The sequence below is a fragment of the Wyeomyia smithii genome, chromosome 3 (assembly GCF_029784165.1).
Source record: "Wyeomyia smithii strain HCP4-BCI-WySm-NY-G18 chromosome 3, ASM2978416v1, whole genome shotgun sequence".
NCBI lineage: Eukaryota > Metazoa > Arthropoda > Insecta > Diptera > Culicidae > Wyeomyia > Wyeomyia smithii.
In genome coordinates this window covers 217,709,819-217,722,396 of record NC_073696.1, presented here as the reverse complement: position 1 = coordinate 217,722,396, position 12,578 = coordinate 217,709,819, and the positions used below count along the sequence as shown (strand labels likewise).

Here is a 12,578-nt window from a genome sequence, read left to right as displayed (position 1 = left end):
AAGTGAAACGAGCATTGTGAACGGTTAACCGTTGAAGCTCAAGTGTGACTGAGCCGGTTCTCTAGTGGTGAAAAATAATTTGTAACTCGGCATCCAATAATTGCTGGCCTAGTGCAAACGCGAATGAATGAGTAGCTCAGCAACGATTACCAACAATAGCAGCAACCAGTCCAGCGATTCATCATCTGCTTCCCCTGCGGCATCAACGACTCCATCGTCCTACTCGTCCTCATCGTCAACGCCAACGTCGGCGGGGGGCAGTTCGCTACGGGGACTTGGCAGTGCACTGCGGCAGCTTCAGCAACATCAGCGAAAACGAAACTTTCTAACAGCCCCGGCACCGGCATCGTTGTCGGGTTCCACACCGGCTGCCAGTACGATGCTTCTAACCAGTCCCCATGATCACCATCACCTCAACTTTGTGATGGGTTTCATCAAGGAAGATGAAATCTACAACAGCGCTGCCAGCACCAGTTCCTACACTGGTTCCAGCGGTAGTGGCGGTGATGGTAGTGCCATCGTCGGAACTGGCAGTACCGCGACTTCCTCGATCGTATCATCCGCCACGGATACCTCGTCGGAGGATAGCTCGCTCGTGGTGCCCACGACGATGGTGATGCCGCAACTTCTCGAGTGCCTGCTCGATGATGTAAGCTATTAATTATTGGTACAATGTATGTTCTAAGCGCTGGGGTGTTTCGTTGATTCAATGTTCGGTAATTTGATAAAATAGCTTGCATAGCGAGTGAGTTAGGAAAAACATGAATCCCATTTCAAGCCCTTTTTTGCAAGACTTGGGTGTAAATGTGATAGATTCTTGTCTTCTTTGGCAACAGTAAATATGTCATTCTATTTAAATAGCCGTTCGTCCAAATAATGTACACATTTGTAACAGAAACGTATCCCGTATTTGAATAGCAAAATTTATGGCAGTGATCCTAAATGCCATATAAAATGCATTTTTTTTAACAAACTTCAACCGCAAAAATGTGAATATTTACTAAACCATCTCACAAAACATTAAATGTATGTCACTTGTTTTTATTAGTCAATTAGTTGGTAAAAGGCAGCAAATGGTCATTATTGTCGTGTTGTAGATAGTACTCTTTATTATTTTCATATCCTTGTCGTTGAAAAGCAGTGGAAACTTTCCTCTGTTGGATATTGCTCTCCAAACGTCCACAACTGAAGCATTCTGGATTCCAAGGTTATTTTTGGATAGTTTATACATAGTGTTATGACTTATGGTTTTTCCACGAGCCATTTTTTTCCGTCGACCGGTCTGGATTTCACTGGATACGTTTTTTAACCGCTTTGATCACCGATGTAGTCCACATACTCCCATTTTTACCTGGTTTCTACCTAGGGACAATCGTGCCAGTTTCCTCGAATCGTTTGAAGTTTCACTGAACGAAACTACATTATTTGGGCTAAGTTGTGATGTGAACTTGAATATGCTCTGGTTTTTTATTCGAAAAATGATAATGAAATTTTTACCGTTTCTTTTTTACTTTTCATTACCTAATTAACTTTATTTTAAATGTCATTTTTGCTAAAACTTTTTTTTTCATTCCCGGATCCCGAGAATTCCCAGGAAATAAAATTTTCATTTCCGTTTCCGGGAAATTGAGTCGTGATATTCCAGCCGATCAAAAAACCTAAAAAAAGCTACGTTATTTTTATAGGTCCCCAAAATAATTGAGTTTCTGAACTTACTCTATGTTTATCACTATATCGACAATTTCCTCAATTTTTCGCTCTCTCAATTCCACAGTTCTCAAAGCTTTCGTTTATGTCGTTATTTCATTTCTCTGGATTTATTTTTTTATTTTATTTTTCTTTGTTTGCTATATTTTTAAGTCTATTTTGTGAGTTGGTTGATTTCTTAGTTTTTTTTAAGTTTACAATCCACAGTAGGGGAAAAATGTACCGAGCGATGACATTTTTTTATGACATCCGAGAGCGTCCCTCTAAGACAGTGTTGGTATTGGCAAAATAAAGACAGCCGACAGACAAAATATATTGCGACTATAACATTGCCGTCTAGTTCACGAATGTTGTTTTCTTCGCTGTTCACCCTATTCCCATCCCATGTCGACGATAACATGTATGGTTGCATATAACATTCGGTATGCGATACACACATCCTTCAGTGCACAGCCGCTCTATTGCCGAGTTTGCTTTTCTTTGCACGAAGGCAAGGGCCGAGCAGTCCTTACGGTTCTTCTTTCCACAGCCTTTTTTAACAGCCGCCACCGGACATCCATCATAGGCAATTAAAAAAAGAGAGGGAAAATGTCTCCGGTGGATTTAGGCTGTTGCCGACACGCGCTGTTTGTGCAGTGTGGACACGACCGTCTGTATGAAAAAACAGTGTCTTCTCTTTGCTACATTCGCAGTCCCGAAGACATCTTGCAAATAATGCCGAATCGAAACACGGAGTACAGTTTTCGTTTCCTTTGTGATGCTCTATTGCCAATACGTTCTCAATGTAATTATCGGACTGCTAGCACGATAGGTATCACGAACAGGGAAGAAAACCCTTAGCAGACAGTAAAAAAAAGACTGTACCATTGGCATGCCTGGTCCACAATTCTACACTGCCGTTCTACCCATAGCTGCCCTATGTTACTTTTAGTCGATTTTCGTTTTTTATCACCAAAAAGTCTATTTCCATGTATATTTTTTGGAAAACTTTTAAAAATAACACTGTATGTTCCGAAAATCTTCAAAAACAATTCCAAGTCTGTTTGTCCCATCGATGATTTTCTACGAATATTTGTCCCCTTAGATATTTTCTATTAAAGTTTATCCCACTCAACACTAATTCCCGTATTCACTATTTGAGAAAAGCACTATTATAGACTTCTTTCTTATAATGTCAGAAAATCGGTACCAAGAATCACTCAAGTCTAATAAATACGGCACGTTCATGTCTTTGTTGGGGATACTTCACCCTTGTGGTTTAATTTGTCATCTGAATGAATTACGTTTCTGAGCATAAGAAGATAAACGCACGTGATGCATTCGAATTGAATATTGAGACAGTTATTTTGTCTTTAGTTAAAATGGTGAACGTTCAAATGTGATACACACTTTATTTATCTCGGCAAACTTCCCAACAGCTGATCGAGCTCGGCGAAATTTTTAACGAATGTCAGTAATATATTTCGACGAACATTCAGCAAATATATCGATCTACCGTAAACCAGCATGTAGGTATTGATATTTTGTTTGCCGAAGTTCTTGAAAATTCTGTCGAAAACATTTCGCTGAATTTATCAGCTGTTGAGTTCTCGGCAATAAAATCTAACTGTGTAGAAATGGGTAATCTTGAATCGTACCGAACTTTATATTGGGAAGCGTCGAATGAATTTTTGTACTTTTCTTAGGATATCCTCCATCAAAATTTGTACTCTCTTTAGATCAACTTAAGCAGCTATTTTATTCTACGATCTCTAGAACTGCAATCGATTCTGTAGAATTGCAAGTCACTTTGACTTCTTCTTCCGCTTGACAATTGTTTATTATTTTTCCAAAAATTGCGGGCGGAATTGAGGGTAATTGAGAGGGTTGAGGTCCTTTTCATTGTCATGACTTCTCGAACTAATTACATTTTTTTGTCTTATGACTACATTTTAAGTTTAGTAAAGTGTAATTGTAATTTTACGAATGGAGGCAACAATATGCAATTTTACGAGGATGCGAAAAATGAACAAGGTCGTTAGGTATGACTTAAGGTATGTTTAGACTATCTGATTTTTTCATCTGATTCGAGCTGATTGCTCGAAAATATGTCGAATGCAATGTTGGTTTACGTTTACACCTATTCGATATTGTGATTCGACATGCCGTTCAATATGTCGAATGGAATATGAACGTTTCTATTTTTCGTTCGACTCCAAGAACATAGCAACCTTTGATTTTTTTTTCAGTTTTTTGTTTTGGCTTTCCATAACAAACATCATTTTCGTTTTTTGTGTCCTGGCAAATATTTAAATGGAGGAAAAATTTATTTGGTAGTTCTTCATTTCGACTTGTGCAAGCAGTGTGAACGCCGCCATACAAAAGGGTTCGACAAAGTATGTCGAACGGTAAATCGAGCAGACTTCCGATTTCTGCAGTGGTCAAAATCAGACCGACATGTCTAATAGTCTAAACGTACCTTTAGACTCATCAAACATTTTTCTCATCCAGACGGAACTGGAACATGCAATGTCTGATGTCTCCGGCTGGCGCTTTGGCCAATTAAACTACTGGGAAGGTCTAAGTCTAAGTCCTATCTTCTGTCCTTTTTCATTTTCGCCTCCTTGTAAAATTACATACATTGCCCTCTTCACTTAACCTATCGACTGTAGTGGCAGCTTGCAGAATCTGGCCAATACTTTACCGGACCTTTGTGAGTCTTAATGAACGGAAGGAGGCGTTTCTGCAGGCAATCTTCCCTATAACTTTTCGAATCCATTGTCTTGTCTGTGATCAATGCAAAAACTTCTTGGTAAATATCTCAGCGAAAACGAACGAAATTGTTGGGGACTTGTAAATTTCCTGGCTTAGGAGCTGTCGTAAACTTATCTTCACGTACGTTTCGTCATCCATTAGCATACTTCGTACTTCGCCAAAACCTTGTTGTCTAACTTTCGAGCGCGTCTTACGACCACCAGATTTTGCTTTAGCGTCCTATTTGGTTTGGTTGCTTGCAGGCACGGAATTTACGATAAACTTCTCGCTTTAGGATTCTCCGGCTGGTTTGATTAGAGTTATTTTTTTGATGATGTTGTAACCTCAGCTTCTCACTACATAAAATGTCCTTCGACATTTTTTTTCAAATCGTTAAATTGTTCCATTTATACTTGTTTACAGTCGAATCGCTGTATAGCGACATCGCAAGGGACCGTCGTTATAGAGAAATGTCGCAATAAAACGAATATTTTTTCTGAATATGAGGCAGGAGGGACCATTGAGAATGTCGCTATAGAGAGATTTGTCGCTATATAAGTTGTCGTAATAGAGGGCTTCCACTGTACTTCATTTCTTCATTAACTTACTCAAATCGCATGAGCACTTTTATTAAAAATTTCAAACCTTTTAGTATTTTATATCTATAGTTTTGAGCGAAACTAAAAAAAGTTATGGTTTTATTTGTGTTTTATTTGTGATGTGTTCGAAATATTTCATGAAATATTTCAGCTATGTGTTTCTAGCTTGTTGCAAAGTTGAATTGCTAACACGGCTAGTAAGGTTCAACGCTCTTGATCAGTGGTGGGTACCACTAACTGTAAATTTAGCAACCCCAATCGCTAATCCAGTAGTTGGAATATTTAGCTATAATCGCTAAACGCTGAACCCACATTAGCGCAAATTCCGCAAATCGCTAACGTATATACTGCCCATAACCGCATAATTGTAACATTTGCAAAATTGGTTGTTCGAGCAAATAACACTTTTATCTTTTGACCTTAAATGCATTGTTCTCAATTTATTTTTGCAAATAGATAGTTCAACTAAACTTAGTATCATGAAAAAAGCACTACTTTACACTATGTACACATTGAACATTACTTTTGAAGTCAAGCTGGTTGAAATTTTTGCAATGATACTTTTATGCCATCACTTTCAAGATAACTATTTTTGGAATATACCACAGTAAAAATAAAGTTTTTCTTGTATTCAACAAGCATGAGCTGAACATCAGAAATGGATAACCGGTGGTTGGTTACCGGACCAGAATAACTTCCGAGTTCTTAAGGACGCAGATGTGGATTTAGATGGAAGCTTATTTGACAAAAAAGTTGAAAAAGTTAAGCAATGTGTCAATAATGCCGTTATTTACGCTATGTGACAAAACAACATGTTATTTTTTACGACTTTTTCCAAACAAAAATAAGCATATTTTTTCGGATGTAGAAAGTACATACTATTTTAAGCATTTCCCAATAAAAAGCGCGAAATCCACAAAATGTCGAGTGTTACAATTATGCGATCACAGGCAGTATATTGCTCATAAAAATAAACAAAAATGATTACTTTGAGTGCTATTTACAATAGGAGGTTCAGAATTCACAAAAATGGTACTCATACTTGAGGATTTTGTGAAAACAAAAGCAACAAAAATGATTCTGCTCATATGTAGAATCAATATTGAAAATTACCATAGTTTCAAGCGCATTGCAATTTACAGAAATGCGCCCCAAAAATTTAATCTAGATTACTTTGAGCTTGTTCTTTAGAATGCTCCTGTGGGCTCGCACGAAAACTGGAACCCCATTCTAATGTGAAAAGATTGCACCTGTGTCCTAAAGAGAGGAATTCTAGATAATTTAGACAATTTAACGTTGTTCGGATGAAACATACGTTCCAAAGGTAACTTTCAGGACTAAATTATATTCATCATTCGAAAAAATTTCATCAGCAACACACAGTTTTATAAATTGCAAAGTTAGCGAATTAGTGATTAGCGTTTCGATGGCCGAAATTTCAGAGACGCTAACAAATCGCTAACCAGCTCAAAAATTAGCGAAATCGCTGAATCGCTAACAGAATATTAGCGTCGTCAATTAGTGATTACCTAATTAACGGAATGGTCCTCACCACTGTTCAAAATATATTTAATTGACTATCCGTGTTGACCGCATTTAAACCAGAGTAATGGGGTCCTAAAGTTTTAAACGGTTTTTTTATTTGTGTATATCAGCTGGAAGAGTGAAATTTTCTGAGCAAAACGTGATTTTTAAAAAATGTTTATCGTTTTCCTTCGATTTTTAAATGAAGGATAAAAAACTGCTCGAAATGCCTTAAATGACAGTTCTCTCATATACCGTACATGGGCGAAACGTCATCTAAGACCTTTCGAGCAGTTTTTTATTTTTCATTTAAAAATCGAAGGAAAACGATAAACATTTTTTAAAAATCACGTTTTGCTCAGAAAACGCGGCTTTTTCAAATGATATATAAAAACTGGTATAGCTTTAGGGCCCAATTGTAGTCAGTGCTGATAAAAGTCATTTTCCCCAGCAAAATTCTTCGAAAATTACAGCCAATCATTTTCAATTTTCACTTCCAATGATCGCAGCACTCTTTCAGATACACTAGATTTTCGTCTTAGTAACGTGCTGTTATACTCAGATGAAATAGATCGCGCGCATCGTTCACGGTTACGGAATAAAATTTGACGACAAATCCAACCAAATGATCTTCACTTCAAAGCGAAAAAGAAAAACAAACAGCCCACTCAACCAAAATGAACCTCACCGAAACACCGATGCCTTGACAATCTTCGTTAACTGATAAACTGATTTTGTTGTCTTGCTTCCATTGCATGAAATATAATGAGGTGTTTTGACAGTTCACTTCCATGCAAAAAGCGGGAAGGGAGAACCCTGAAAGGATTGTAAAAAAATAACGTTTATGGATGCTTATTCTTCACTTTCACTCAAGAGTGTCAACAAATATCAAACCTGATTGTAGTATTCCCCAATTTTCACTCGACTTAAATGCATTGAATAAATGGTTGTTTTTTTTTTATCATTGCAGGGCAAACAAATCAACCACAATGCATCACCATTCCGGCGTTGGGGACAATCATCGTTGCGGTCACGATCAGGTGATCAACGCACGCCCGGATCGGCCCATCGGAGGCCTTCGTCGTTGGCGGCATCAGAGTCGGATGTCTACACGAAGTCCATCGACGATGATTACAGTTCCACAAAGAGCGGTTATAATCCGTATGCAGATGCCGCCAGTACGGCAACAACGGATTCGGCACAGACCAGTGTGGGCGGCACGGGTGGATCTACCGGTCCAACAGGTGTGGCATCATGGGGAACCACTTTCGAGAAATTGCTTGAGGATGCGGCAGGACTGCATACTTTTTCCGTAAGTTGATCAGCCTTTTAAAGGTGAAGAATGCACTAATTATTCGAATAATTTTCAGGAATTTCTCAAAAAAGAGTTTTCGGCAGAAAACATTTACTTCTGGACGGCTTGCGAGCGGTACCGACAGTTGGCCGATCGAGACGAGCGCGCTAAGGAAGCACAAGCTATCTTTGCTAAACATTTAGAGTCTGGTTGCTGTGAACCGGTCAACGTAGATTCGATAGCGAGAAACATTGCTCAGGAAAATCTACCCCAAGCAGAGCAAACGTTATTTGCAGCCGCTCAAAAACAAATTTTCAACCTGATGAAGTTTGATAGCTACCAGCGATTTATCAAATCAGACATGTACCGAACTTGTCAAGATGCGGAAGCCAAAGGGCACCCGTTGCCCTACCCGGGCGAACAGCTCGATCCGATGCTGAGGACCAGTTTCGTAGTGCAGGCAGCGAGCAAGCTAAAAAAATCGCTTAGCAATGCGGAGGATCGCAGGAGAAAATCACTGCTTCCTTGGCATCGCAAGACGAGGTGTAAATCCAAGGATCGCGGTGATTCAGAGTTGAAGAAAGAGAGCGGGAAGTCGTCGTTATCGAATGGAGGTGGGACCGGCGGTAGCAGTAATACCTTGAAAGTGCTTTCAACGAATTCCGCTAGTGATATCCATAGTTCTAGAAGTTCCTTAGCAAGGTAGGTTTAGTTTTGTTAGTTTTCGTAAAACGTGTAACGATTTTTTGTTTGTTTCAGTTTTGATGCCGCAATCGGTAAGTCATATGACCTGGATGATAATCGTAATACTCTCTGCCGAGTGATACTATCCAACGGAGCAACGACGGTGGTTCAGACTCGCTCAAATGAAACGATCAAGGAACTGGTTGAACGCTTGCTTGAAAAGCGTGGCATAGTGTATAATGCGTATGAAGCGTTTCTTGCAGGAAACCATAAACCACTCGATCTTGACGGTCCGTCATCTAGTCTCGCCGGAAGGGAGGTGAACATTGATCAGCGAGTAGTTTTTAAGCTAAGTTTGCCCAATAGGAAAATGATTTCGGTTAAAAGTAAAGCCACGAAACCGCTCGGCGATGTGTTGAGGCCAATTCTGCTGAAATACAACTATGAGTTGGATCAAATGAATGTATACTCGAAAGATGCCTATCTCGATATGTCATATCCAGTTACCAGTGTAGATGGATTGTGGCTGCAGGTTCGCAATGGAAATGAGAATGAATTCCATCAGGACTTAACGCGAACGATTGCTTCTCGCTCTGAGCGATCGCAATCAAATCAGGCACCACCACTTCCGATTATAGCTACATCCCAGCATCAGCAGATCATCAATCATTTTCAGCAGCAACTGCACTATCAGCAGGCGCAGTCCCAACCACTAAGTTTTGCAGTACCTGCTGCTGTAAACAATATATCGAAAAAACAAGCCCCACCAGTATACAACTCCCAGTCCCACAGCAATCATAACAATATCAATAACAACAACAACAATCAGCTGATGAAAAGCAAAGAAGAGCTGAGAGAGGATAACAAGCAAGAACTGAACATGCTGGATGAGATTACAAACAAAGTATTTAACGAACTGATGAACGGAAAGATCGCCAACGGTAAGATACCTGAGGATTGTACTTCCGATAGTTCTTCCACTCGGCGGGATCGATTTCGTCGGCGTGGTTCAAACGCACCATCCGAGAGCGGCCGGGGAGCGAAAAGCAAAAAATGTTCCACCGGTGGTTCTGAGGATGGAGGGGACAGTGTAAATAATGGCGCAGCCAGCAAGAAGCCGATCATAGCGAAATTGAAAGCAGGCGTTAAACTGCAAATGCCAACACGATCGCAGAATGATGGTCAGTTTTTCGCTTAGATTTATGTATCATTCGATTATAACACTATTTATGATTTTTCAGAACTTCTGGAGGGACTAAAACGTGCTCAGCGATCGCGACTGGAAGACCAGCGGGGTACCGAAATCAACTTCGAATTGCCGGACTTTCTAAAAGATAAGGAAAATTTCACTAGTGGTAGCGGTGGTACCTGTACTGGTAATACAGCGTCATCTACAGGAGCAGCTTTATCCGCTAAATTTGCCCGCAAATTAGGCAAGCGGTCCGACTATATGACGAGCTCTTCTCTGGAGTTTCCGCTGAGTGCAAGCACAACCGGTGGTTCTCTGCAGCAAATAAACAAACCACTTCCGGCGCCACGATTATCGATTGCTAGCTCAAGGAGTTTAGCGACTGGCGGAAATGGTAGCCCGACATCTCCGTGTGGGCCCGTTCATTCGGCGTCGAGCGAGAGTAATTTGAACAATCTCTCGATCCGATGCAATCCTTCGCCGTTGACGCTGGATGACAACGGGAATGGTTCTCAGTCAGAAAACAGCTACGCAGGTGAGTTGTATTAGAACAACAGCAACCGTGCAAATGAGATTCTGATTTTTTACAACGTTTACGCAGGAAGTTTTTCAAGTGTCATTGAAATGATAATGAGTGTAAAATGAACAAGTCCCTCCTGTGACAGTTCTTCCCGATACAACGAACGGTATTTACTAAATGATTTTATGTGTAGTAATATATGTCCATGGTTTGCACTGTCATCAGTAGCACCACGGTTTCTTTGTCAGTATAGAAGATTCAGTGCGTTACAGTATTTAGATATTAGTCAGAACTTGTAGTTTTGCTTTTTGGTAGTACTTATTATTCAACTGCTTACAGCAGAGTTTTTGCAATCTGTTAGGCAAATACGTTGGATTTAGCTTATCAACTTTCTCCAGGTGCATATATTATCTATCAATTAAAAATCATTATTTTCAGATGTGTGGTAATTATTAATGTTTTTATAAATAAGGTAAGCTTCAAAGCGTGTAATGGCAAATTTTGGTCTGTTGAAAAATATTATTCTAGATAAAACCTTGCTAATAAGGTATTTGTTTATGCAGGAAGCTCCTGACAGTCGAGTATATGAATATACTACAAAACATACTTGATAAAAATTTATGTTGCATTATTGGTTAAACAATCAATACAAACTTCACTGTTTGTTGCCAGATGTCCAAGTTATTTTAAGAATTTAAAGGGAGATTACGTTAAATTGCTGAAATTTTAGGTGACACGGATAGACTGGACCTGTGGGTGCACTTTCCATTAGATTTAGCTTTCTACCTTAGTTTGTACCTGAGTGGTTGTTGGACCCTTCGATCAAAATTATGTTTCCTGTAGCACCTCAATTATTTGTGTGTGTTTCTATCTACGTGTTACAACTCAGAAGGTTACAGCTTTTTAAGCATTTTTTCTACCGTTTCTTTTCAGATAACGCGCTGGCTTTCACTCAAGGCACGGCTTCGCCTAATTTATCACCATCATCCCACACGATTCATCAGGCAACTAATTTTCACCTGCCATCTTTGTCCAACCATGGAGATTTAGCTCATGACTCGGCTGCCATCTCAGGAACTCACTCTGGCAAAGATTGCTGCACCGATGGCAATAGCCATCATCGCCATCACCATCATCACCACCATCACACCGCTCCCACCTCGGGCAGTCACCACCACCACCATCACCACCATCATCACCATCATAATTTCTCGGCGAGTACCACGAGCGAGAGCGGAAGTAGCAGCAGTGGCAGCAGCTCTAGTGGCAGTAGCAGTAGTAGTAGCAGCGACGGAGACCATCAGAAAGGTCCACCGCCGTTACCGCCAAAGCCGAAGATTCTTCCCATTAAGCCGTCCAACTGGGGTCATACGACGGCTGCTTCATCCCTAGGTAGCAGTAGTAGTGGTAGTAATCATATGAGCACCAGCCTCTGCAATCTTTCCTCCACCGCATCCAATGGGAACAGCGGAGTACATGGTGGTAGTCAAAAGGGTTTTAGTGGCAGCACCAATAATCACAATAGTAATAAAGAAAGGCGATTATCTGGCCAGCCCCAGGAGCAGCACACCCAGAAGCAGTCGCAACAGCAAACCGCGAGAAGTGTATATTTGGATCACGCTAGTAGCAGCTTTGTATAAGATTTTTAAAACCTTAGAGCAATTTTAGTTAATAGGCTGAAAAAAACTTTCATAGATTTTTTATCCCGAATATCGCTTGTAAAGTGATTTTTCACTTGTGTGTGTGAATTATTTCTTCATTACTTGGATTTATTTATTTCGCTGTCGACTGTGTAATGTATTATGTTACAGCTTTGGTAATTAATGTAAGAAAAAATTATATTCACAATATAGGCTTTTCTAAAATAACCTTAGTATGCTGTATTGCACAATTTGCTTGTGAAATGTCCAATGAAAAGTTAAATGAGTTAAATGATGACACTAACTCCGACGGTGCTCAATTATTAAGTCAGTGGTTTAAGTGTTTTCTAGTGACTTTTGCGCATGGACTTATAATTCTTTTTGACTAGTGACATCCCTGTTCTTCCAATTATTTACGTTGCATTTTTTTTGTACAGTTCAATTTTTCGCAAAAGCGTTCTGAAGCTATATTATAAGTAAGAATTTTATTTAGTCGTTTTATCTGTCTTATCGTTAAGTTAAATGCTGTAGCGCCCTGAAAATCAGTTGGAAATAACGAAGTTTGTTTGACATAGGCTCAGTAATGAAATCAAGTACTTCCAGACATGTTTTGAGGTTTATTTGCAAGCACGTAGTTAAGAGCTGCTTGACTATTGGAGAAAATGCAAATATTTGCGCGTTTTTATTA

At 39.7% G+C, this 12,578-nt stretch overlaps 1 protein-coding gene across 5 annotated transcripts in view; it reads left to right on the top strand.

The window, feature by feature from the left end:
• LOC129726503 (regulator of G-protein signaling loco) overlaps positions 1–12,118 on the top strand; it is a 92,572-nt gene extending 80,454 nt beyond the window's left edge. For 4 of the 5 annotated variants that reach the window (XM_055683290.1, XM_055683293.1, XM_055683295.1 and 1 more), the window contains 5 exons: positions 7,534–7,875; positions 7,934–8,559; positions 8,617–9,722; positions 9,783–10,265; positions 11,184–12,118. In XM_055683290.1, coding sequence (XP_055539265.1) covers positions 7,534–7,875; positions 7,934–8,559; positions 8,617–9,722; positions 9,783–10,265; positions 11,184–11,890 — 3,264 coding nt within the window. In that variant the 3' untranslated portion in view covers positions 11,891–12,118. Of the gene's footprint in view, positions 1–7,533; positions 7,876–7,933; positions 8,560–8,616; positions 9,723–9,782; positions 10,266–10,331; positions 10,417–11,183 lie in introns of all 5 variants that reach the window. The other variant, XM_055683291.1, reaches the window with a different exon arrangement.
• Positions 12,119–12,578: the final 460 nt, after the last annotated feature.